Below are 26,704 nucleotides of genomic sequence, written 5' to 3'. Positions count from 1 at the left end.
AAGGCAACCAGAAAGGTCAGTTATAAAATGTAAGACAGGAAACTATAAAACAATGACTAATGACTGAAATGCTTGAAAAGAAGCAAACACGAAGGTCAGGTGAGAATGATTAATGCAAGGATTTAAACCAGTGCACATTTATACTGCACCTTCCTAATCAATGCTACAAGGCCTTTTAAATAAAGGAAGTTTAACTGATAAGGGCTATCAGGAGAGATGTGCCAGATTCACAGAATCAGAGGATATAAGCTTGGCAAATACAGAATACTACTAATTAGTAGGTATCTTATCCATCTATACACAAAAATAATATTGCATTAATGACTTGGGCTGTTTCAGTTGCAGTCAGAGTTTTTCAGCTATTAGTCACACACATAAAAACACCCACAGAGTTTCACTGTGAGGAATTACCCCACTTGAAGGCGGTAAGGCAAGGTAACAGCTAAAGAATGAGGTCTGGAAGTCATCAGGATTCAAACTTCTTCTGAAGGGAGGAGCACGTGAGGAGCGAAGTCATGCTTGATTCAAGTAAGTTTTAAAAATACCTCTATATACACACATCCATATATATATATATATATATACAGTGACAACTTGCACCAGGCTCCTTAAGGCCTGGAAGCAAAAGCTAAACTAATCACACAGCTGAGCACTTCAGTATGAGATAACTAACTAGAGGTTTTAATTAGCTTTTCGTGAAATCTTAGCTGGGCACTATTTTTATGGAAGAAATTCCAGAAAACTCAGCACTGTTACCCTATACAGCTTGAGTAATCCCAACATTTCAGACAGCAAGGAGTCACCACGTCCCAAGACTCCTCACATCATTTATCTTTATAAAAGCCCTGGTTGAAATAACTCTGTCAGTTAAATTTTGTCACAAGAAAGAACGGCGGGCAAAGTATTTATGAAATGAAATTCATGAAAAATTAGCCTAAGAGTCATCACTTGGCCATTTTTCAAGGAACCTTCAGAATGCTTGTTGCTTCCAACAGAAGCAATTAAAGATCCTGCCTGTGAAGGAGCAGGGGTCCTGAAAAACATTTCCAGACTGAAGTCTGTGTCAGGCTCAGACACTCTGAAGAGCTTCAGCAAACACATGTGGCTTTGCAAAGCAGCCTATTTACATAGCATTTCACAGTTTGCCACAGCCTTTCTTACCTTACTCTTTTGCAACTTGTAATTCAGAGACACAAGCATCTATAACCTCAAACAAGCAGCCAATAACCAAAAGCCTATTAACTGATCGTGCTTTAAATCCCTGCTTACAAAAAGAGAGAAAAAGCACTCAAGGCCCAGCAGTGAGTAATTAGTTTCTCAAGTTCTTGGTAACTAGCTGATCCTCCCCAAAAAAAGGATTTTTAAAAGCCAATCCCCCAGAGTTTCAAAACAGCATGGGAGGTTTCTGCATGTATTCAACTGGTAAGATGAAGCCAAAATATTAACTTAGAGGGTCAATGTTTTTGCAGTATTTCATCCAAGGTTTTTCATCCTTGCAGTCTCCTTGTTTTACCGGAACTTAGAGAACCAAAAAGGATGGCAAAGCCATGATGTCAATAAGAGATTTCCTGTACTTTTTGAAAAACATCAGAGTAACAGACTTCTCACATCTGTTAAGTAAGCTAGGTAAGAAAAACCCCTAAAACCTCTCTCCTGACTCCCACCTTGGGACCCAGGCAGGAAAAGCGCTGCTCTGCTGACGCACGGAGCGCGCCGAGCTGCATCTGCGGGTATTTACACTTACACGGTCTTTGTCATCAGCCACATCACAGAGAATGTCATCAAGATCCAAGATCCCACCATCCCCGTGCTCCAGTCGATGTACTTGTATCCAGTAGTTCGGATCCTGCATAAAAAGAGAAGAAACTACCATCAGCTATAATATCCCAATGGGAAAAGGTTATTCCACCATACAGTTAATCTTGCAGCCCAGCAAGTGCTCAGTGTGAAAGCAGCCATTTAGGTCACATTCCTGTCAATAAATGTAAATGGAGATGGTAAAGCCAAGGCTCTTTTTTTAAAAATCACCCCAGATTAGACAACACACTCGGCCTACTTTTAGCAACCCTGCATGAGTCACAGTCCCAGCACTGACACACAGGGGAACAGCATTCCCAGTGTCACTGAATATATGCACATCAGAAAAGGAAAATACATTGTCCTCTGGAGTATTTCAAACAGTGCTTAAGAGGTGCAAAACATAGCAAGACAGAGGTAAAGCATGTCAGGGTTTGTTTCACAGGACCCATAAACGGCATAAACCAACATTTAAATCATATCAAGGAGCTTTCTAGCTGTTATTTGATAGAGTTAGTGGATGGAAGATCTAAATTTCATACAAAGAACACTTTCTACGTTTTTAATTAAGAGACACACATACACACACACAGAGACATACACATGGGTAATATATATGCATCTCACACTCCTAAAGGACTTAACTCGGGTTTTCTCTGCTAATTTCTCTATCTCTAAGCCAATTCAGAAGTGAACCATAAGACAGGAGTCATTGCAAAATCAGAAATGGAACTAAACTAGTTCAGGTTTAAGAGAGTCTGATCCCTCCTATGTCACATACTTCATTTTTGTTTGCATCACTTAATCCTCTTACTGAGGACGGAAACATCAACAAAAGATAACTGCAAGACTGGCTCAGTGGCTTGACTACATCCATCAAAACAAACAGCACCCAAACTGAAACTACAACTTGAATATTCCTGTATTTCTAATTCCTCCAAGTACTTCCCACCCCCAAGCCAAATGTAAGAAAATATGCACAATCACAGAATCAACAGCAGAAACACCCACTGCTAAAGTATTAGTGTGCTATTTCAGCATCTACAACCTGCAGTAAAAATAGCTTGGATACATAAGCTGCATCACTTTTGCTAATTAGTTCCTTTTAAAGTTTCTCAATATTGCATAAGAAGTTTTAGATAGACTTCATTTTTCCTGCATCACCTATTTGTTGTGCCATAGCCTGAACTGCTCTGGATGCTTTTCCTGTCAGACAAGGTCCTGATACAAAACAATACATCAGCAAGACCAGACAAGAAATACAGAAAACTAGTTTGGCAAGAATTTGCTCTGGCAGGATTTGGTAAGTAAATATGAAATAACAATGAAACTTTTCATTAAAGCCTCTCCAAACTTCACAGCAGTCCTTCTCTTGAAGCCATTTTACTGAATCACACAGAATCACAGAATGTTAGGAACTGGAAGTGACCTCAAAAGACCATCCAGTCCAACTCCCCTGCCAGTGCAGGATCACCTAGAGTAGGTCACACAGGAACACATCCAGGCAGGTTTTGAATGTTTCTAGAGGAGACTCCACAACCTCTCTGGGCAGCCTGTTCCAGTGTTCTGTAACCTTCACAGAGAAAAAGTTTTTTCTTATGTCCACGTAGAACCTTCTCTGCTCCAGCTTGCACCCATTGCCCCTTGTCCTATCACTGAGAATCTCTGAGCAGAGCCTGGCTTCATTCTCCTGACACTGTATTTATAAACACGAATGAGGTCACCGCCCAGTCTCCTCTTCAGGCTAAAGAGCCCCAGCTCCCTCAGCATTGCCTCACAAGGGAGATGTTCTACTGCCTTCAGCATCTTTGTGGTTCTGTGCTGGACTCTTTCAAGCAGTTCCCTGAGGCTCTTGAACTGAGGGGCCCAGAACTGAACACAATATACCAGATGTGGTCTCACCAGGGCAGAGTAGAGGGGAAGGAAAAACTCTCCCACCCACTAACAACTTCCCTTCTAATAGACCCCAGGATACCACTTTTTAACTCTATTAAAGGTTTCTTATAAATCAAGGATTTGGAGGAGGAGGCTTGGGAGGGAAGAAAGGTCTGAGGGAGAGGTAGGGGGAAGGATTACTCATATTTTGTAGATATTAACTTAAAAATAAATAAATTAAAACTAATTATTTTACCAAGTTCAGAAAATCCAAGCCATATATGATTGCAAATTTTGATAACTAATACTACATATTAACAAACCAAAACAACATGGAAACACCCAAAATCTCTAAACGTTCACACTTAAATTCCTGATCTGTGTTCTGACTACAATGAACAAAGGTTGCATAAAAAACAGCTCACAGTTTGCCAGATACCAAAAAAGCAGATCAAACTGAACCCTGATTTGAATTCAAGTGCTACTAAACCACTGCAACATAGATATCTGTACTGGCAGCCTGCTCAAGTTGTGTTTCTCGAGCACAGCCAACAAACAGATATTCATCATTCTCTAGGCAACAGCAGCAGTACAGGCTTCAAGCATTTTCTGAAGCAGCCAAAAACACTGTTTTGGCTTGGACCAGTTACTGAGTCATAAAGTGGAAATCGGCAATTACCAAAGTCTACTGGAGTTTACACAACTTTATATGCAGGATTAACTGGTCCCATCACTCCTTCAGGACACCCAAAACACCTTCAGGGTCACCCTCAGCGGGTGGCAGCATAGGACTCTCAAGCGAGAGCTCACAAATAAGGGACTGGCTGCAACACTTACCCACAGAGAAACAACCTGCTCAGGGTAGTACAGTGGGGTGTTTTGATGAGCAAAAAGGAGAATGTCCTCCAGTTAGAAACCAAGGAGAGTAAAAAATTTGACTTCTCAAAAGTATATTTTTGTAAAGACAAAACAAAACAAAAAAAAAAGCTGAGCAACACTGCAAGAATTACTCAGGAGCTTCTCAAGAAACCTGCTTCAGGGTTGTTCTAGTTTAAGAAAATAACCCAGTCAGACATTTGCTGTTGCTTCAACATTTGAATTAGTGTATTACAACTTGATTTTCATATTCTGTCAACAAAACAAAGCCAAGTTTATATCCTCATGACTGTGGTTGTTTAAAAGGGTAAGGCACTCTCCAAGTCTACAATGAGATACCAAAACACGCTTTGATAGAAAACTCCTTAGCTGCACTGCTCCACCAATGCGTAACTTCACAATGTGTGATTATTTTGTGAGAGCTCCCTACATGCCTTTGTCACTAGTTCATGCAGAAGAACTAGCAAGTTCACTTCATTGAATGCAGGGACAGAAGCAATGCTAAACCTGATTTATAATATCCTCATTTAAATATTGCATCACTCGGCTCAAGTCTGAGCAAGCCAGATCTCCTCTTTCCGCTGTACACCTATTTAACTATTCTACTTGACTATGATTATGAAGGTGCTCAGAATTTAAACTCACCATTTAAACTACATTTTCTGCTCCAAAGTCCTTCTATAATGGAAGATAAATATTCACTAATGAACATCAGCGCTGAGAGTGGAAGCAAGAGCACGTTACAAAGGCAGTAAGAATGCAACCATTCGGATTCTGTTTGTGTCATAAGCCATGACTTCTAAAAGGCACAGAGGAAAAACTGGGAAAATCATTACTTGAAGTAAAATCCTTCAGTATTTTGTAACTAGCAACTTTATGTTCCCACATAATGGAAACAAGTACCATATGTGGAAAACAGTATCTAGAAAGGGGAATGGAAACTGCAATGTGTTATTCATGGCACAGGAAGATTCTCCTTCCCTCAGATCTAAAGAGGTATCTGGGTTTTTATAAATGTACCTTTCCAAAAAAAAAAAAAAATGTACAGTGAAGTTTAACATAAAAGTTCAAATTAAAACAAAATAATTAAAAATAATTAAAATTATTCTTCCTTTGTTCATATTATTCATATCACCATAGACTTCTTAGAAGTAGCCAACTATTCAACGGAAAGCAGAAAATCAGGCTCCTGAAAAGCCCACCTTACAATGCTGTGTTTGCAAATTAGGCCCACTGCTGTGATGTAATCTCACCTGCCCCTCAGGAGCATGTCCCAAAGCATCAAGAACACTATTTTACCTGCATGGTTGCAGTTAAGTAGTTTGGGGCAGGATGCAAGGAGTGTAGTTTCTTACATTTGGTTTGAAGCCCACTCAGAGGATGCTACTGAGGGAGGCCAGCAAGCCCTGCTTAAGAGGTGGCTGTACTGCTTACCTTTGACCCTAATAACTCCAGCTTCCCAACTGCAGCTTTCATCTGGGTGCAGACCAACAACTTGTTACACATCTTGGAATCAGGTAAACCAGATTTTCCCCACTCCCCCAGCCCCCTCAATTTTCTAATCTGCTTGAGCCAGTATAGTAAGAGTATTTCTTACCACAGAGTAGTATCTGGGGAAATGGATTGGCAGTGCCAAGCTGAGCTCCCCAAGGCTCTCTGTGCCTATCAGACACCTCCACAGCTAACTGGACAGTTTCGCCCAGGTATTTCTCTAACTCTGAAAGGAAAATGCGCACCAGGACAAATGAAAGTGCATTAATCAGATCCAAGTATATCAATCCAACTTCTCATCTATAAATCAGGAGATAAAGAGAAAATTGGTACATTTTTTTAGTTTCTGCTTTAAAACTATCTGGAGTTGTGGTGGCTGTCTTCACTGTTTTGAGTCGAGAGCAAACAAAGCTTTTGTAGCAAAAGAGTGCACACAGATCAAAACCAACTAAATCATCAGGCTGGGGTGTGTACAGGACTTGTCTGTTCAGCAGCATACGGCACTTGGGCGTGTTAACACAGTCTGAAAAGATAATAATGGTTAATAAAAAAATGATATATCTGAAAATTTGCCAGTGAATTCATTCATTTGCCTGTCTAGCTCTGTGCTGCAGGAAAAGAACCATCCAAACAAGCAGCTAGGTGCCAAAGGAAAGCCACAAACGCTTGCAGTGTCAGCTGGCTTCCAGTTACGTTCCACAACCCGACAAGCTGGCAAAAACAAGTCCCTGGGTTTGAATTGCATCTCCCTCCCATCACCTGCCTCTCACATTTCGGGCACAGAAACTTGCTCTGCAACACAGCACAGCAGCAACACGGGAAATTGGTTTCAAAGAGGATTGTGGTCCCTAAGGTACCTTGATACTGCGCCACCGAGGGCTGGCAGCACAGATACAAACATCAGTACATTCACCAACTCTGCAAAGGGCACAAGCCAGCAAATTCCTTAACTGAAGTAGCCTAGTAGCCCTCAGAAGGCAACTGACACCTGTAACAGCTCAAGTTACAGGTGATGAGCTGAAGGATGGCTTCCTTTTCCACCTGCAATCACTCCCCTATTACCAATTTCAGAGCATGTTTACTCCCCTTTGCTCTGTGCCTCAAAGTCAAGAAAAACAGAGCTACAGGAGACTACAGGAAATGGCTGACTGCTGTACAATAGAAAATAAGCCTCAGACCTTTTCATCTTTTTGTTCTTCAACCCATAAAATTGCTTCTTGGCTCTGTGGATGTGCCATGCTGAAGTTAATTTCTCAGTATTTTGTACTTCTAGGAAACAGGAATAAATCATTGAGCCCATGTGTTAACCTAGGTTAACCATGTTCCTAAGTGCTACATTACACGCCTTTTAAATATCTTTAGGGTGATGACTCCACCACTTCCCTGGGCAGCCTATTCCAGGACTTGACATCCCTTTCAGTGAAGAAATTTTTCCTAGTATCCAGTCCAAACCTCCCCTGGTGCAACTTGTGGCTGTTTGCTTTTGTTTTATCCTTTGTTACTTAGGAGAAAAGTCCAAAATCCACCTCACTACCACCCCTCCTTTCAGGTAATTGCAAAGATCAAGATGGTCTCTTCCCAGCCTCCTTTTCTCCAAGCTGAACAACTCCCAGTTCCCTCAGCCACTCCTCACAAGACCGGTGCTCCAGACCCTTCACCAACTTCACTGCTGTTGTTTGGACATGCTCCAGCACCTCAGTGTTTTCCTTGCAGGGGCCCAAAACTAAACACAGTATTCAAGTAGAAGCCTCACTGTACTGAGTACAGAGGGATTCACCACTTCTGTATTCTTGCTGGTTGCACTGTTTCCAATACAAGTCAAGATGCTGATGGCCTTCTTGAACCTCTGGGCACAGTACTGGCTCATTTTCAACTGTCTGTTAGGGGCATTGCCCCTAAGTCCTGGGGTTCTTGCTGTATTTTACATGACTTCTGGTGGCCTACTCCAAAAATACTTCATTGAACATTGCTCACTGTCAAAACGAGTGACTTCAGTAATGTTTCTTCACAGCACACAGCCCTCTAACCACTAGGAGGTGCCACCACCAAAGGGCAAGCCCAGGCTCCATAGCACCCCACCAACACCTGGCTTCTAGCAGCATCAAGCAAGGCACCCACAAAAAAGGAAAAATTATTTTCTGCTGCCACTAAGATGTTTGTGGCAAGCAAGTTTGAGAATTAGTAAGAGAATGTGAGCAAGAATGCCAAAGAAATGCAGAATGTCTTTGGATTGCAGGTTGGAAATTGTGTCATGAGTGAATTGGACAAAAGAGAGAAGATTGCTTTCTGTTTCCTCCAAGAGCTTATCTCTTATCTCCACCCATCATCACAGCATTGCTTGGATTCGAGCACTCAGTTTATTCAGCCACTGTGATAGCTCTTAACATTCAGTACTAGGTTTATAGGTATAAAAGATTCTACTAGAATATTCATCCACATGTCTATGTCTGTCCATACAGACACATATTGTTGCAGCCAGGCATGGGTATGATTGATCTACATTGATTAAACAACTATTTCAGTCTGGTAAGATGTTTCAAGAGAAGATTTAGAAATAGAAATACAGTTATCTACCCTAGTGCCATCCAGCCATGCTGGCTGGCTCAAATCACCTCCCTGTCCTCCATGTGCTCCAGTAGAGCTTCCAGGAGGATCTTCCCACAATAGCAGGCTGGAGACCTCACCAGGAAAATAAAGTGAGAATGAATGCTGTCATCAACTCTGCATTTTACCTTTCCTGCTATTTCAAGTTTGTATCCATGTTTTGTTCACAGGCTATCAGTTACAGTTCCTCCTCCCTGGTCTGCAATAATCCTCTCTTTCAAATCAATAACTGAGCTCAGGTCTGGTCTAAGCCTACAGGAAGCCTCAGTTTAACTAGAAGAAACCACAATCGCACTCCCTCACTCTCAAGTAGTAGAGAGCTCCCCTAACAGTAAAACCATAACTCTTCTCCTTCACCAGTGACACTCCTCATTTTCAAACTCTTCCCTTAATCTCATTTCCAGTTCCAGAATTTGCTATAAATATAAAAACAAAACAAAACAAACAACAACAACAAAATTCAACTGCTCCCAGCAGCTAGCAGGTGAACCACAACCTTCCCACTTCCTCTGGCTCCTCAAAACCCATTCTTCTCCTCCATCACCATTTACTTACAGCTTACCATCACTTCCACATCTGGCCAGCAGAAGAAACAGAGAATATTTCTAAGATGTTAAAGCAGACACAGATGACAACTATTGGAAAAAAACTTGCTTAAGGGGACACCCCCTTCCATTTATTATCCCAGTATTCCTTCCACCTTGACACCCCTAATTGCATTAGTGCCCATCCATATGCCAAGCTAAGCTCTGAAAATTAATCCACTAGGACAGGAAGATGGGAGCTAGCATTTAAGTCCTGTTTTTCCTTCCTTAGTTATCCTCTCCCTTGTCACCTCCAGCAACAGGGAGCAGCTAACAGCAGTGCACTGAACTCTAATCCATTACACATCTTCCAGAATTGCTGAGATCTCTGCTGGCATGTCTGCACTCGCCAGAACTGAAGCAGAAGACTTTATTAAGAGACAAGCAAAACCAGCTCATCTCCTTGACCAGAAAAGAAAGCAGTGAAAAATAACCATTAAAACCAGTGAAGCAATGCCAAGACCTATTTTGAACAAAAGGTAAATCTTCCAAGTCTTCTCAACTGATCTATAAGTCTAGGAAACTGCTTCATATTTCAAGCTCAGGCCACCACTTTCACAGAATCACAGTGTTGGAAGTTGGAAGGGACCTCTGAAGATCATCGAGTCCAACCCCCCTGCTGGAGCAGGGTCACCCAGAATAAATCATACAGGAACACTTCCAGGCAGGTTTGAAGTGCTTTCAGAGAGAAACTCTACAACTTCTCTGGGCAGCCTGGTCCAGTGCTCTGCCACCTTCAAAGGGAAGGGGTTTTTCATTATGTTTACATTGAATCTCCTGTGTTGCAGTTTGTGTCCATTGCCCCATGTCCTGATTCCTCAAAGCCTGGATAGGCGACTTGTCCAACTTACAATTAGAAATTCCCATCTTTGCAACAAAGTCAGCCTTGGCAGAAGATACAGAGAAACGACTGCAACTGCATTGAGAGTAACAATGTTAGAAACAGACTACAACACACCATAATATTCCACCTAGAATTATACCTTCCAGCCCTGTAAAACACAAGTAATTACGTTTCTTCTCTTCTGCTAGACAAATTAGAGAGTATCCTCTACTTGGCCAAACCTGAGTTTGAAAGCTCCAGTTTCTAGTTCTTTACATGCTTTGAGAAACTGACTCACTGAAAAGTGTTTTCAACATCAACAGCATACTTCTGTTCTATTTATAAACACACACATATAGACACAGTCTGAGAATTCTTCCTCACTAATGGCCAAAGTTTCACATAGGGTTGACTAAAACCAAAAATAATTAGGGGGCAAAAAAAAAAAACACCCACAATATTATTAATGTGCAGCCCATATGTTCACTGAAAAGTACTTTTTTTTTTTACAGCACTGCACAGCTTTTCTTTTCTGTAACTGACTCTTTTAAAACAAATACAGTATATTTGAGACTAAAACAAGCAGGCAGCAAACCCTGTCTAAAGAGATGGAGGGGAAAAAGCCATCACAGGTTCTTAGAAACCATACCCCCCAAAAAAATTATTTATTTTTGTCAGAAAATGTGTCTGTATTATTCATCTGGCATCTTGTTGCTGGCATCCCTTGCTAACTTTGATCAGTGCATAAGTAATGCTGCTGCTATGTACATTAAGACAGTGTCTTAGCCTCCACTAAAAAGGGAAGAATGCTCGCTGTTCTCTAACATAAAAGAGGGGTGAGGGGGAAAAGGGCTTGGTGAATAGAAATAGATTAAAATATGGCATCTGCTTGACTATGATTCACATAGCACACACTAACAGCTCCCCAGCCAGTATTACATCAAGCTAACAAAGTTTTAAACCATTTCATCTAGCCACAAGCCTCCGTCCACGTATTTTACCAAAATACTGCAAAATAATTGAACTTTGCAAGTTTTCCCCTAGCAACCAACAGGCCTTTAACACTCCTCTCCTCTACACTTCTGGCAACTGCACTGTTAAAAATACATTAGAAGTTTTAACAACTGGGATAAAAACCATACTATTTTAAAATAGATTAAACAAAATAATAAGATGTCTGGATTGACAGAAGCTTGCAAGCATCAAAATAACAACTCTGTATATAGAGATAAAAATATACACACACCCACTCATATATAAACCTCACTCTCCAGCTCTTAAAAGCCAAGAATAGTGTTCTTAACGGAGAAGTCTGCCTCAAAGGATTTTTCAGTTTGGATTCTCAGACTTCCATCATGCTCTATTTTGATGTAGTATTATGTACACTTAAGACAGTTGAAAAGATGAACTGAATGAAAACAATTTTCAAGCACCCGAACACACATTTTCACTTTCCAGGAAAAGGAGGCTTGCCTAGTGGACAATTCTTTGCCTCAGCAGAAAGTCTCAGAGTAGCTTCTCCTTACTTTTTTCTAAAGGCAAGGAATTCCCAGTCACATACAGCCAAGAACCCCAGCACATGCAGGACAAGTCAGCTGCACGCATAAGCCAGTTACACGCAACACCTAAGTCACCACCTGCAGACTGAGCTGCTCCATGGCCACATCAGGCAAGCTGCTGTGAGAATTCCCAGGGAAGATCCTAGCCTATATATAGCAAGCTGTTCAGATATTGAGAGGTCATGAACTTTCTTACTTTGGTAAGAGACAGAGCAAGATCTACCGGTTACAAGCTACAAAGCTGGCCAGGGGCCTTTGCTATCTTGCAAGTAGGGAGCGCTTCCAAATCACAGCCCTTTACCCCTTTCAAAGCTAAGGGATAGAGGGGGAAGAAAATACAGCTTTGCAAGGCAAGAAACCTATCAACTCAGTCCTCATTCAAAAACCAGACTGTTTAGAAGAGTACATGCAATAGAATGCATGACCATAAAGTAGGTGGAGGGACACAAACAGAGGATAATGCAGGAGGATGGGTGACACTCACCTGGATGTCCTGAATCAGACACTGACTCACAGCAACACCCTCAGCCAAGCCAAACTTCTGTTCCAAGCTCACATGCACAGATTTCATCAGGAGGTTTGCACTGCATAGTAAAATTTAGCCCTAATATTTTGTTCTACTAGACAGCTTCTAACTTCCTATCTTCTAAAAGGTTAATGTCATTTTGCTCTGCTCTTTACATAGCTTGCAGGTTGCTCCACTAGGAATGCAGTTCCTTTCTTGTTTACAAAGAGTACAACACAAAGACATTAGACAAAAATCTGTGCTTAAGCTCTCATAATCACTGTGCTCAAAAGACAAATGCCACACTGAAAAAATTCAGATCGATACAGCAATGACAAAAGCCTGAAATAGTTCCTTAGGTAATTACATCTGCATATATTACTCTGTAAAGAGGTATTAAGCATGCAAAATTTGGACCTCAGTCACAACTGAAAAGATGCCTGTACTTTGTTTCACCACACCATCATCAATTAGTTTTGCTTGGGATATTAGCACTTCAAAATCCAAAGTTTTACTTTGAGCTCACCTTTTGTGCACATCAGACCCAGGTGAGGTCACAGGTACTTACAGAAATGCTTAGCTGAACCACAGTACAGGCAGGGTGCACACGGTATTCTCAGCCCAGCTCCAGAGGGGTGCAGGCAACAAGACTGCAGCTGAGCAGTGGCACACAGCGCAGGCAGTGTTGCCCATGGCAGTGCAGAGACAGAGAAGTTCAGGGAGATGTCCTCCTTCTCCAGCCCCAGCCTACTGCTGACATTACCACAGCAGTTAGACCTCATTTGCCTCAGAAAACTTAAAAGCTCTCAGTTGATCTACCTGGAATTACAGTGACCTACCTCACTGAACTTCCTAAAACACACTTTACCATTTCCAAAGGAGACTCTGCATGGACATGGGTGTCCCACAAGTAAGAGGTGCCTGTAACTGCCAAAGCAGAGCTAGCTACTTTTAATTCTGGAACAGGCACATCCACAGACTCTTTTGGAGCAAGCTCAATTAAATGAGAAACACTTTCCATTTCTCTTATGAGACTCAAGTACAGCCTTTGTGTCTCATACACTGCTTGCATTGAATGGGAAAAGTGCTCTCCCTCCTCGCCCCTCTCTTCCTCTGCTCTCCTGGCTGCCTCTGAAGCCAGAACAAGAAAATACAACAGGAAGTAAACAGTACTGTACTCTAACAGACAGCAAAAGCATTTGGGGAAATTATACAAACCACTATCACGGCAGTCCCTTCAGAGATTTGGGGGGGGGGGGGGGGGGGGGGGGGACGGTCAGTAAGCCTTAAGAGTCTAAATTACACAGATGAGACACGGGTTAGCCAAGACAAGCAGGAAGAGGGGTAGAGGATGCGGTTCACTGGGTGATGTTTAGCCTTCTTTTGAAGATGTACAAAAGCAGCTCTAAGCACAACACAGAAGTATCACAGGAAAACACAGTAAAGAAGGGAAGAAGAAAAACAACAAGAAGAACAACAACAAAAAGAAACAGCAGAAAAAAAGAAACCACAAAAGCCACCAAATAAAAACAAAATATAACCAAATCAGGATTTATCATTACTGACAGATCTTCATCGTTTGAAATGAAAAGTCATCATTATTTCAGCCAAGCTCTGAAAAGCAGTTGGTCTTTGGACTCCCAGCTCAAATTCTCACAGTGCAGCTCAGAGAGGAGATAAGCATAGGGGGTTGTGCAGTTAACTTGTACTTCGCTTCAGAATACTTTTTGTCTACATGAGTCTCTCCTGTTTCAAGTCCCGTAAGCAAAAAGGGATCAGGGAGAGGTTAACTCAAGACTTCTGTTTGTTACATTCTCTTTTGATTACAGCCTAAATCCAAAAGAGACTATGCTGAAAGGCCAAGATAAACGTGCAACCACATAATTGGTCTGTCTCAAATGGCACTGAAGGCAGGAGAAAGTGCCCCCAACTCCAGAGAGATGCAGCCTGTGCTGGAACATCCCATTAAACTCTGTTCAACATGAATGTTTTGTCTGGCTCAGGCAGCGATAGTAGATACACCATAAAGAGCCCTTGTCTTCTGCCAAGATGTGTATAGCACATCTGCATTGTTTTTCTTGCTCACCCTCAGACAGCATTTTAACTTGGCATAGAGGACCACGGTTTATTTTTCTGAAATTCTTGCATGCTGTGTCCTTACAATGAGTCAACAGCAACAAACATTTGCAGAATTTCCAACTCCAAGTACACAAGAAGCACTCAGGAAGCAAAGTAAATAAATATAGCTCAGAAATACATTTGATTCCTAATCCATGGGATGAGTAAAGAGGAAAATAGTCGTTTTGCTATAAAGCAGGTACAGAGCAGTTGGCACATATGAATGAGCAATGAAAGAGTGTCATGAGATGTCTATGTAACAGCCAGTTCCTCAGTCCATGACTCTCCTCTTCACCAGATGAGAGCAGATTCTGATTACATTAGAAGGAAACTCTCAGACATATCATACCTGACTTTGGGGACAGCAGGGATAAATTAAGGAATCTGAGTGCAATATTTCTGCCAGGAGTTTTGGTCAGCTACAACATGCAGGACAGAGCCAGAGGTCATATACAATGTACCCCAGCACAAGTGTACTGCCTGCCCCTGGAAGAAAATGCTTAATCTCTACTACTATCTGAAGGAAGGCTGTAGACAGGCAGGGGGTGGTCTCTTCTCCCAGGCAACCAGCACCAGAACAAGAGGCCATAGTCTCAAGCTGTGCCAGGGGAGGTTTAGACTGGATGTTAGGAAGAAATTCTTCATAGAGAGAGTGATTGCCCATTGGAACGGGCTGCCTGGGTAGGTGGTGGAGTCACCATCACTGGAGGTGTTTAGGAGGAGACTTGATACAGTTGCTTCATGCCATGGTTTAGTTGATTAGATAGTGTTGGATGATGGGTCGGACTCGATGATCTTGAAGGTCTCTTCCAACCTCATTTATTCTACTCTATTCTTCCTGTTTATGCTAATAAAAATGTTTTGATTACTGTGGTTGAAATTAATACTGGGAAATGTTTTATAAAATAAATAAATAAAACCAAAATTTAAACCATTTTGTCATACATATAGAATAGTAGCAACTGTTACAGAGATCTTGCAGAAGTCTAAGCTGCTCTAGTAACTTGCTTTGTTGATATTGCAATGTCTTAAATACTAAAAAAAAAATAAAACATAGCAAAGCTAGCAGCAGCAGTCACTTTTGGAAGATGATGCATTTGTCCTCAAAAAAAAAAAGAGAGGTTTGTAGCACATGCCACAGAACATTTTTTATTCTTATTTTTTTAATTCAAAGGGTGTCAGAAAGCAGCAAAATCATAGAATGGTTTGGATTGTAAGTGAACTCCAGTCCCTGCAGCCAGCAGGGACATCCCCCACTAGATCAGGCTGCTTAGAACCTTGTTGAGCCTGACCTTAGTATCTCCAGGGATGGGGCCTCAACTATCTCCCTGAGCAACCTCTTGCAGTGTTCCACCACCCTCATGGTGCAGAACTTGCTCCTAACATCCAATCTAAATGTGCTCTCATTTCAAACCCCATTTCATTGCCCCTCATCCTATCACTGCAGGCATTTGCAAACAGTCCCTCTGCAGCCTTCTTTAGGCCCCCTTCAGGTACTGGAAGGCCGCTACCAGGTCTCTGTGGATCCTTCTCTTCTCCAGTCTGAACAACCCCAGCTCCCTCAGCCTGACCTCACAGCAGAGGTGTTCCAGCTCCCTGATCATTTTTGTGGCCCTCCTCTGGACACACTACATCAGGTCCTTCCTGTGTTGAGGGCTCCAGAGCTGGACACAGTACTCCAGGTGAAGTCTTACCAGCGCAGAGCAGAATCACCTCTCTCCCTCCATCTGCTGGCCATGCTTCTTTTGATGCAGCCCAGGATGCCATTGGCCTTCTGGGCCACACATGCACATAGTCAAGAGTCAAAAGACAGGTTCCATCAAATTAAGTTTTCAGAGGAAATTAATCAATTACTCCACAATAACAGGAAGTGAATCTGTGGACAAAGCAAATAAAGCACTCTCTCTGCCTTGCTCCTACTCTTAGTGTATTCATGTGGCTTTTGCTGCATACACAAGTTTTAAAGCCAACTGCATTCCAAAAATGCTTATGAAAAAACTTATCTGATTTCTTGGAGTCTTTACAATAGCAACTGTTAACTGGAGAATGTAGGCACAGGTGCATTAAAATGCAGTTACTGCTGCACAATGTAGAAAGCTGTTCCATACTAAGGAACTTAGCTGCTGCATCATGCCCTGTGGAAACCACAACAAAACAACAAAAAAAGGGGGGAAAAAACCCCTAAACTATTGCAAGTGAACTTCCATCATGAGCTGAGTTCACTGGATGAGACGAAGAAAATCACACATTCTAGAGCAAACAGGGGTTTGCCTTCAGCAGTATCTTACAGATTCACTGGAGGTGTTTAGGAGGAGACTTGCTGGGGTGCTTGGTGCCATGGTTTAGTTGATTAGATGGTGTTGGATGATAGGTTGGATGTGATGATCTCGAAGGTCTCTTCCAACCTGGTTTATTCTATTCTACAAAGATTGCATCCCAGCCTGGTTGCACAAGCACCCAGGCTGCACTTTGGCTCCTGGCATTACAGACGTTTGGCATTAAAAGCTCCTGCAGGTTTTGGTTGTTTGCTTTGGGTTTGGGTTGTTTTTTTTAATAATTCCCCTGGGCATCTCAATTTGTCTCTTCTATCTTACAAACCAGAAGTAAACAAGACTTACTATGGAAGTAAATAAACCCCAGTAAATATCCACACCCAGTGTCACTGGATTGTGAATGTGAACACCCCACTGCAAATGCAGTTTGAAGTGTGGCAGTAGGTGAAGGAGATACAGAGACTGGCTCTGTTCTGCCAATTTCCTTCTTTTCCCACAGGAACTTTTCTAAGGATAAAATTATTCTTTTGATTAACTCTGGTGCATCCATGTACCATTTCTGAGATACAGCTGTATTTCTGGGCCTTGTACAGCTATATTTCTGGGCCTTGTATTGCATCCAGACTCTGCTTAGGTTTTACCAGCTTGTATTTTAAACAAGTTGAGCTTTTCTTTTTGTTAATGCTCACAATTAATCAATTCCTCTTGCACAAATCTATGATGTACATTCCACTTAAGTGGGCTCAAGCTTCTCAGTGTCCCTCAGTGCACATTTGGACTCACCAGTGTATCTTTTCTCTCCAGTGAGAGCTTAAAGAAAGGAAGCTGACTCTGAAACACAGACAGTGTTCAGAACCAGTGCCAAAAACCCTCTACCATGCACTGCAAAAAGGACTGCAACAGCCATGTATATTCTGCCTCCATTTTCTGCCTGCATTAAAACCACACTCCACTTGCTAGCAGAAAAATAATTTGCTTCTTCATTTTAATTAATTCTTTCTTCACTGATTCAGCCTGAAAGAAGTCTGTATTTTTTTTAAATCTCAAAGAAATTTATGGGGAAGTCTCTCTCCACCTTGTCTGGAAAGAACCCTTTACTTGAAAAGGGGGGAGGGGAAATCAACACAATGGGAGTAGAGGAAGGTATGGGGAACAGACATTTCAAAGTTTGGCTTTTGAGTGTTGTTCTCTGTTATGCTTTTTTATTTAAGCTTGTTTGTATTGCAACTACTATTAACTTCATAGCTATCCTCAAGTGTCAGGAGATTTAGGAGAAAACCAGTTTCTCTGAAAGTACAGTACTTGAGCAGTGGACTTGGGAATTGCCTGCTTTTCATTTCAAAGTGCATTTAACATGTACTCAAAAACTCTAGAGAACTCTCTCCTAAGAAAATGGGCAGGATGCTTAGTGCCTTCTGTTGTTACAGTGCCTGTTGGGAGTATTGTACCATGGTTTAGTATTCATGAAGTCTTGGGTGACAGGTTGGACTTGATGATCTTTGAGGTCTTTTCCAACCTTATTGATTCTATAATACTGCTGCTAGAAAATTTGGAGCTGTAACTCTCACCTAACAACTCTCTCTGCAAAGAACTTTCTCCTTACCTCGAGCCTAAACTTCCCCTGGCTCAGCTTGAGACTGTGTCCTCTTGTTCTGGTGCTGGTTGCCTGGGAGAAGAGACCAACCCCCTCCTGGCCACAACCACTCTCCAGGTAGTTGTAGACAGCAATAAGGTCTCCCCTGAGCCTCCTCTTCTCCAGGCTAAACAATCCCAGCTCCCTCAGCCTCTCCTCATAGGGCTTGTGCTCAAGGCCTCTCCCCATCCTCGTTGCCCTTCTCTGGACATGTTCAAGAGTCTCAATGTCCTTCTTAAATTGAGTGGCACAGAACTGGACACAGTACTCAAGGTGTGGCCTAACCAGTGCTGAGTACAGGGGCACAATGACTTCCCTGCTCCTGCTATCCCCTCCCCAAAGCAGGCATGGTCACCTCCTGCATCATCTGGACTGTATTCATCCTATTTATTATCCTTCAAATTGGTCCTGTTTTCAACCCTTCTGCTCCTTCTTTAAAAGCAGATACCTCCAAGCTGAATCATTCTGATAAGATAATGCTGTAGCAGAACCAAACATTTCATCTCTGTCCTTCAAGAAATTATTTTTCTGTTTAAAATAGATTGACAAAGCAAGAAGCAGAGATCATGGAAGCCAAGACAATGCAGCAATGTAAAAACAATGAGCTATTCACTCAAGGGAAATTGCTGTCTAGTGAAATGAGATACAAGCTTCTTTTTGTTGTCATCAAAGACTTAAATGAAGAACATGCCACTCATTTATATAGGAGCCACCATCAACATGAGGGGAGGGGAAGACCTACTAGCTGCTGTGCTGCAGAGGCAGCAAAAAAGTAGGAGTTATTACTCCAGGCCCCATGTTCCTTAAACTAACTATAAACCAGTAACTCACAGTTCAGACTTGGAAAAAGCTCATCATGTTCTTCCTGCTGATTTAAGGGGATCTGTAGGTGCACAGTATATGAAAGAGTCCCATCACACTGCTGCCCTGGTTTTCCCTTGTGTAGGAGAGGAACGTGAAGATCAAGCATTCCTATTAAAGGGGGGAAGAGAAAAAAGCATGCAAGTATTTACAGACAGGAAGATGCTGCCTGCATGAATCTGGTGTCATTGATGCCCTAACTGCTAGAATGCAAACAAGACAAAAAACTGGCTGCAGGGAAGGGCAGACTTTCTTAGTGGGAGGTGGGCAGATCTTTGATTCAAGCACACTGATGGCAGCATCACCATGGAACCCCTTCACAGGCTGTAGGAGGACATGAAATTTACTGCATGTTGACTTTGTACACCAGGGTGACCTGCAGTTATTCAGGCAACTTCAGTTGTCGTTTTCAAACATTTTCTGTCCTGGTTCCTGTCTTCTTTTTCATACACAATACAAATCCTTCCTTGGTCCCCTTTGCAGGCAGACTGCTCTTCCTTCTCCCCCAGCTCCATCCTATGAGCAAAAGCAAGCAAAAACTTACGCAATTTTTTCTTCCTTCACAAATTTTGTCCAAAGGCTACAGGAGTTTCTGGTCCACTTCAAAGTGTTGCTGGCAGGACCATAACTTAATCTTCTTCCCTGTTCAGCATGGGCATTACCAGAGGGATGATTATCCTTCTTGGCCTTATTATTCCTTGCCTCTGGCTACAACATCCTACCCTTCTCCATTTGGAAGCTACTCTACTTGCTCATCAGGTTCTTCCCCATTCCTGCCACTGCTGACATTTTACAAAGCTTCTCCTAGAGCGACCACTTACTCACCTCACCCCAAGAAAAACCCAAACAAAAAAAACTGTCTACATTCATTCTGGCTCCAACCCATTTAGAATAGAATAGAATTAACCAGGTTGGAAAAGACCTCTGAGCTCATCGAGTCCAACCTATCATCCAACACTATCTGATCAACTAAACCATGTTACCAAGCACCCCATCCAGTCTCTTCCTGAACACCTCCAGTGATGGTGACTCCACCGCCTCCCTGGGCAGCACATTCCAATGGCCAACCTCTTTCTGTGAAGAACTTCCTCCTAACATCCAGCCTAAACCTCCCCTGGAATAGCTTGAGACTGTGTCCTCCTGTTCTGGGGCTGGCTGCCCAGGAGAAGAGACCAGCCCCCACCTGGCTACAATCTCCCTTCAGGTAGACAGCAATAAGGTCTCCTCTGAGCCTCCTCTTCACCAGCTCCCTCAGCCTCTCCTCACAGGGCTTGTGTTCCAAACCCCTCCCCAGCTTTGTTGACTTGCTGGAATGTGTCCAGAGAAGGGCAACATCTTTCCTAAACCGAGGGTCCCAGAACTGGACACAGGACTCAAGGTGTGGCCTAACCAGTGCTGAGTACAGGGGCAGAATGACCTCCCTGCTCCTGCTGGCCACACTTCCTGATACAGGCCAGGATGCCATTGGCTTTCTTGGCCACCTGGGCACACTGCTGGCTCATGTTCAACTTACCATCAACCAGTACCCCCAGGTCCCTTTCTGCCTGGCTGCTCTCCAGCCACTCTGACCCCAGCCTGTAGCACTGCATGGGTGGTTGGGCTGTTGGTTGTTTTTTTTTTCCTTTTTGAATGGGTTTTGCAGCAGAAGACTCCATCCCTTCCACAAGTAATGTCCCCACAGGCCATGCAGTGAGCATGTCCATGTCCCCTGTACCATGAAAGGAAGTGTTGCTACTTCTACAAGGTCACCATCTTGACTTCTGCAAGTGTCAGAACAATAGGCTTCTGGTGCAGATGTAAAACAACAGACAAAAAACCCAAACAAGCCCCAAAACATGTATGATCACTGCAGGCAAATGTACACCAACCTCCTCGATCAAATATGCAATTTCTCCTAATTCTGCCTAGTTTTTGAGAGTTCCCCCCACCTCAATGTTTTAACTTGCCATAAAACAATCAACATGTGAATGCAATGTAATGGGAAGAGATACACTTAACACATTTTCCCTAGAAGGAAGAATTCCTCTTTCTGGCCAGTGCTGTTACTGTCATATACTTTTACAATGCCAGATAGCAGTGCTCTTTTCACTTGGGATAGTAGCACCTAAAAAGCAAAGACAGGCTAAATCATTCATCATAAACTCAGTGTTGAATATCCACCATTCAGAACTTTGAGGACTTTAGAGCAGTCCATTTGAAGGCTGGGAGTTACTAATTTGAATACTTCACTTCAAGCCACTATCAACTTGAAGACGTGCAAAGCCCGCTTCCATTGGCGCGCCAACGCCGGCACAGAAAGAGTTCCAAGAACCTCTAATTTGTGCAAATGTCTGAAATTAACATTCTGAGACATTAAAAACTTCAAGGAAGTAAGCACTAAACTCAGACTTTTAGGATTTACCTGGTGTGAACTTTCATGCTAGCAAGGCCTGACCAGGCAAGTTTTGTGCACCAGCAAGGCACTTTGTTTTCACCCTGAACACCCAACCTGCCACCCCAACTGCTTCACAGGTCACTGCAGGTGGTTAAGCAGCTTTGACCCTTCAGCACCATTTAGCCATACCAACAGGTTCTCTGGCACTTGATCAGTAGCTCAATTCACCCAGATTTACTGTTTCTTGGTAATTACTATTCATGATATTTTGTATTTGCTCACACTACCCAAAGAAAAAGTGCTGTCAGTTCAGATTTGCCACCTTTAATTTGCCACTTTTATTTGATGGATCCACAAAAACAAGATCTCCCACCTGTGAAGCATCTTTAAGGACATGAGCAGCTCTGAGTCCCAAAATTGATGCTGTCAGAATCACATAAGCAGCTTTTCTGGCTTCACAACACATTCATAATACCATACATAAATTTCAGTACATGCAGGTATAAGCATCAGCATTCACCAGGGCAGGGCAGAAACACACCAAATGGAAAATGAGGAAGAACAGGCAAAGATCACAGGGCCCACCTGCACTGAGGAGCACAACTGCTTCAAAATTCTTGCTCTGCTCCTGAAACTACCACAGCTCAGCACCCACCAGCACACATTTCATCTGCTAACCCAATAGACAAACACACTTAAACACTGTGGGAAAACACTGGGGTAACACCCACAATGGGAAACTAAAAGCAATAAACCAGTGATACACAGGGGAGGATTATGAAAAAAATACAGTGAGAAGCAGCACAGAACCAAAGAGAAAGCTCCCTGAGAGACATACCACTATCCAGTCCTGAGAAGGAAGGTAACAGTTGTGGGGTTTTTAAATTATGTATTTAAAAGCAAATCTTTCTAAAAGCATTTTATGATAAGTAGATTAAGAAGCACCAAGCTGTAACAGGGTTGTTCACTGCTCACATAAATTGAGACATGGCTTGCACAGCAACCATCAGAGATCGATTTTCATCTTCCAGACTAACTCCAACACAATACAGCTCTGGCAGTTAAAACTCCATTTTAGTGGTAAACTTCTGGCCTGCAAAGGGACAGGCTCACAGGCCTGAAACAATTGTCAGTATTTTGCTGAGCAATGACAAGCAATAAATACTTGAACAAAAAGGATTACAAAAATCTCTGTTGAAGAGTAACACCATCAGTGGTACACAACTCCCTATACCTGCCCGTCCTGAACTGCAAACATTACATTCCAAGACTGCAAATGAACATTTCACCTCTCAGGACTTCTGAATTCAACATAGGGTGACAATTTGACTGTGTGTGATAGTTTTCATGCCAAGACATTACAGACATAATGAAAGATTTCCTTCTTAAACTCTTACAAAGAGCTGATAAAAGTTTTACTACCAAGTTTACCAATACTGGCAAAGCTGTTAGCTTCAATATACTCCAAGACCCTGCAAGTAACAGCCTGCAGCTTCACACGCCTGCTTTGGTTTGCAGCAGGTTGTCTGCAGACCAGGGTTACCTGACACTGAGTACATCCATGAGAGCATTCCACTAAAAACCAACAACTTGGGTTTTTAAATTACATGATAGAAATTGCAAAACAATATGGTTTGCTTCCCCCATCACACTAGGTAGCAGTTCCTTACTTGCAGGAACGACTGTTTTCTTCTTACACCTTCCCATTAGAGTTACAAAATGTTTACATTTTGAATGAACAATTGCCCTGATTTCTTTTCAAACAGCTCCTAGATCTGCTGCAACATGCCTTGCACTACACAGAAGTGGTTATACAACCCTGGAGCTTCTCTTGCACTTTTTTCCAGGGCTCCCAATTCATCACACATCCCATCCCACACACAAGACTAAAGAAAGCAAATGCATAAAACCCATTTGTCTCTATCCAGTCAGCACTTGGCTAGCTGATTTTCAAGTTGTGGAAACAGCAGGGATGCAGACCTTGGGACATAGTTCAGTTCAGCACATTATTTGCTTGAAATAAGCAATTTGAAAACATTTCCTCTACCATTTGTAACAAAGTGCAAACTTTTATCCAACTAGGAAGCAGTAAAGGGGGAAATAAAATAGATGATAGAGACGGACAGGTTCCTGGGTTCCTTTTTTAAACTCAAACTAACACCTCTTGAGTTTGCAAAGTTTATCTGAGCTTATTTAGGGAACTGTTAGGATTTTTCTAAACATTTTGATCCATAACTGGCTGAGCTCAAAGAAAAATAGATCAAATTGTTGATGAATTAGGAGTAAATGGGAGGAGCTCCTCACAATAACAGACACGAAGAAGTCTCTCTCAACATGGTTCAGCTCCACAGAGTTGAGTACTCCCTAGTGTAGAGATGTCTGCACTTCAGCAATGAGTTCAGCACAATCTCACACAGACATGGCCACACAATAAGCTAGCAGCAGAGACTTTTGGGGACATAGCTTCAGTTCATTCCATGCAGACACTTACTTTATATGGCAAGCATAGTAAGCAGCCATGAAGATCATATGCTACTGAATAAGGAGACCTGCATCAAGAGGACACAGGTAATGGATAGGATCCACTGTAGCAACATGAACAGTCTGCTCTGGAGATGTGTGTGCCTAAGTAACTGCAGGCACGCTGTATTAAGCTCCCAAACTAAAACCTGAGCTATTTCACGTGGCTACTTCAAGTGAGGTGAATTGCTTCTTAAAATTATGTGTTTCTCTGCATCACCCCTAAACAGAGTCTGTGGTGCCCAGATCAGCTGTAGATGAACAGTTTGGCTGGTCTACACAGAAAGGTGAGGGAGGTGAAGAAACTTATCTCAGCATGAGGCTATCAGTTTGTAACATCAGTAAGACAAAGCTGCAATTAGAGCACTATGCAGAGTCCCCATGCACAGTAACAACACTGAACCTAAGAAGCATGCTACCAAAGTGTCTTAAGCTGCCCAAGAGAAGTTGAGCTACACAGACCAACCTGGGTTACTCTTCCACACTGGGTTTTAAATCTAAGGAATATTAAACACAAACAAGAGTAAGGATTTTGTTGCTGCCAGTGTGCACATCTAGGTCTCACACACTGACATGAGACTTAATAGAGGCAAACACTCTACAGCTAAATCCTGACCTCTTCAACGGGAAATTCAAGATATTTATTCTGAAAAAAAGAAAAAAAAAAGTGATCTTTATGTTCCTTCTCACAAACACCTTGGCACATACTCCCACCTCAGTGTGGGTGCTTAAGTCCAACATATTCTCTCCATACATGTCTGCAGCTTCAGCACAGCCCTGTGCTCAGTCCATACATGCACTCCTTCACCCCGAGCAGGCTGGCTGCCTGACTCAGTTACTGTGCTAGCTGATTCACTGCTGCATTTACTGTTGGCTTCCAAATGCAAAGAAGCACCTTTAACCAGCAGAGATACTGGGTTTGGTTCCTCTCAGAGTGACTCACATTTTGTGTTACATAAGTCCACAGGGCTCTCTAGGTGTCTGGCACTGTTTCATTACATACAGATTATTATGCATCACAAGATAGTACAGTTTGGGGAGGTTATTATTAAGATTATTAAAAAATGCTGACTTTGGGGGGGTTAATATCAGCTCTGTGAAACAGCAACATCAAGAAGAACTTGAATTTCTCTGTAAGGCTCAGTCCAGAAAACATAAGACATCCAATGCTAAAATGAACATTTTGACTTGCACATCAGACTTCCAGGCAGATGGATACAGGAGATGTTTCTAGAGACAGCTGTCAATATGCGGGCTAAGCAAAAGCAATACCTAAGAATTTACTGCTCATGACTCTCAAGCTAAATTATAAAATGCTTAAGTGTCCTAAAGCAATGATTATTGCATTGACTCTTGAGCATATGAAGTTACAAGACTGATTTCTTAGATCTCTCATCCCTAACTCAGGGCTAGCTGGCTCCATTCCCTGTCCCACTTGCTCATGAGGCACATATTGGTAAAGCAGCGAGGACTTCACATTTGTGAGGGCCTAGAGACACCAACACATGTGAAGGCTAAGCAAGCTTCATTTCTTGGGTGAAAGCTGATTGCCAAACACCACAAAATTGTACTCAGATGTCCTGGTTTTATTTTTGCCCTTGCAAACAGCTATCTGAATTGCTGACTCCGTTCACCAGAGACACTACAGAAAGTATGTGAATTGCTCAAGTGCATGAGCAGTGATCAAGCAGAACTGCAGAAAATAAAGTTTAGCAATTCCTGCTCTGCATCACTGTGGATTTCTTTTTCTAGAAAGGCAGCAGCTGTCCTGTTGATCATTACAGCTGTGGAATTTATCAGCAACTGAAGAGCAGCCTCCTCGCTGAGACCAGTATCGCACAGACCAGCAGGAAGTCTGGGAACCAGGTTATCTACAAGCTGGTGCCACTAGCACTAAATCACCTCAAAAGCAAACTACATGCTCAACCCAATCTGTTACAGTGGAGTAGCTGGACTTGTGAATAACTGAGCTGCACTGTCCATGTACCACCACTCCTCCACCATAAAGACAAATGGTACCTGCATAGAGGCTCTCCACCTCAGGAAAGCTTTCCTACATATTTCAGTGAGTCACTCCAAACACATTCTAGAAGCTTTGGAGGGGGATTTGAGAACAGAACCCAAATTATTTCTTTATAAAAAAGAAACCAAATCCTACTTCAGAATGATCTTGGCATATAGGTGCAAGTATGAGTGTGGCAACTACAAAAAAAAAAATAGAATGAAACCCCATCAAAAGTCCTCTGCACACATATTAAGCAGGGTCACTGCACTGACTCCTCAAAATGTCTGTAACCTGACCCACGGGACCATACACTTCACTCCTTAATTATGGACTCCATTCCTGTAACTGAAATCCAAGGAAATTCAATCCTGTGGTTATCTGGAGCCCTAATAACGATAATGAGACTGCATCTGAAAAGATGCCGTTGCCAGATCAAATGTAGTCTCTTCCCACATGACCCTTTTTCTCTTCAGTTTTCCATATAGTGATACTTGGTTCAAACCATTTCCACAGGATAAGGATGAGTGTCACCACAAGTCCACAAGTACCCACAGGCAAAGAAGATTTTGATTCACAGGGAATCATAGAATCATTAAGATCAGAAAAGACCTTTAAGATCATCGAGTTCAACCAGTGCCACCTGGAAAGTTCAATGAGAAGCCACTCCTGAAAACCCAGGACCCACCACCCTGGCTTGAACATAACACAGGTCTGAAAACTGATGTTCTCTATTCAGACAGGAAATACAGTGCATGTTCTTGACAGCAAGAAAAGCAGTCAGCAGGGCATTTACCTGTTAATGTGTT

The 26,704-nt window shown here is 42.4% G+C and overlaps 1 protein-coding gene across 16 annotated transcripts in view; it reads right to left on the bottom strand.

The window, feature by feature from the left end:
- The window catches only part of PARD3 (par-3 family cell polarity regulator), a 426,698-nt gene that overhangs the window by 381,880 nt on the left and 18,114 nt on the right, over window positions 1-26,704 (bottom strand). For all 16 annotated transcript variants that reach the window (XR_008462802.1, XM_009896928.2, XM_054171475.1 and 13 more), the window contains exon 2: window positions 1,745-1,846. Coding sequence is in view for 15 of the 16 variants with exons in the window: in XM_009896928.2 (XP_009895230.1) it covers window positions 1,745-1,846 (102 nt within the window). In the remaining variant the exon portion in view is untranslated. The remainder of the gene's footprint in view (window positions 1-1,744; window positions 1,847-26,704) is intronic.

Source organism: Dryobates pubescens, chromosome 21, assembly GCF_014839835.1.
Source record: "Dryobates pubescens isolate bDryPub1 chromosome 21, bDryPub1.pri, whole genome shotgun sequence".
NCBI classification, from domain to species: Eukaryota; Metazoa; Chordata; class Aves; order Piciformes; family Picidae; genus Dryobates; species Dryobates pubescens.
This window is presented reverse-complemented; position numbering and strand designations above follow the sequence as displayed.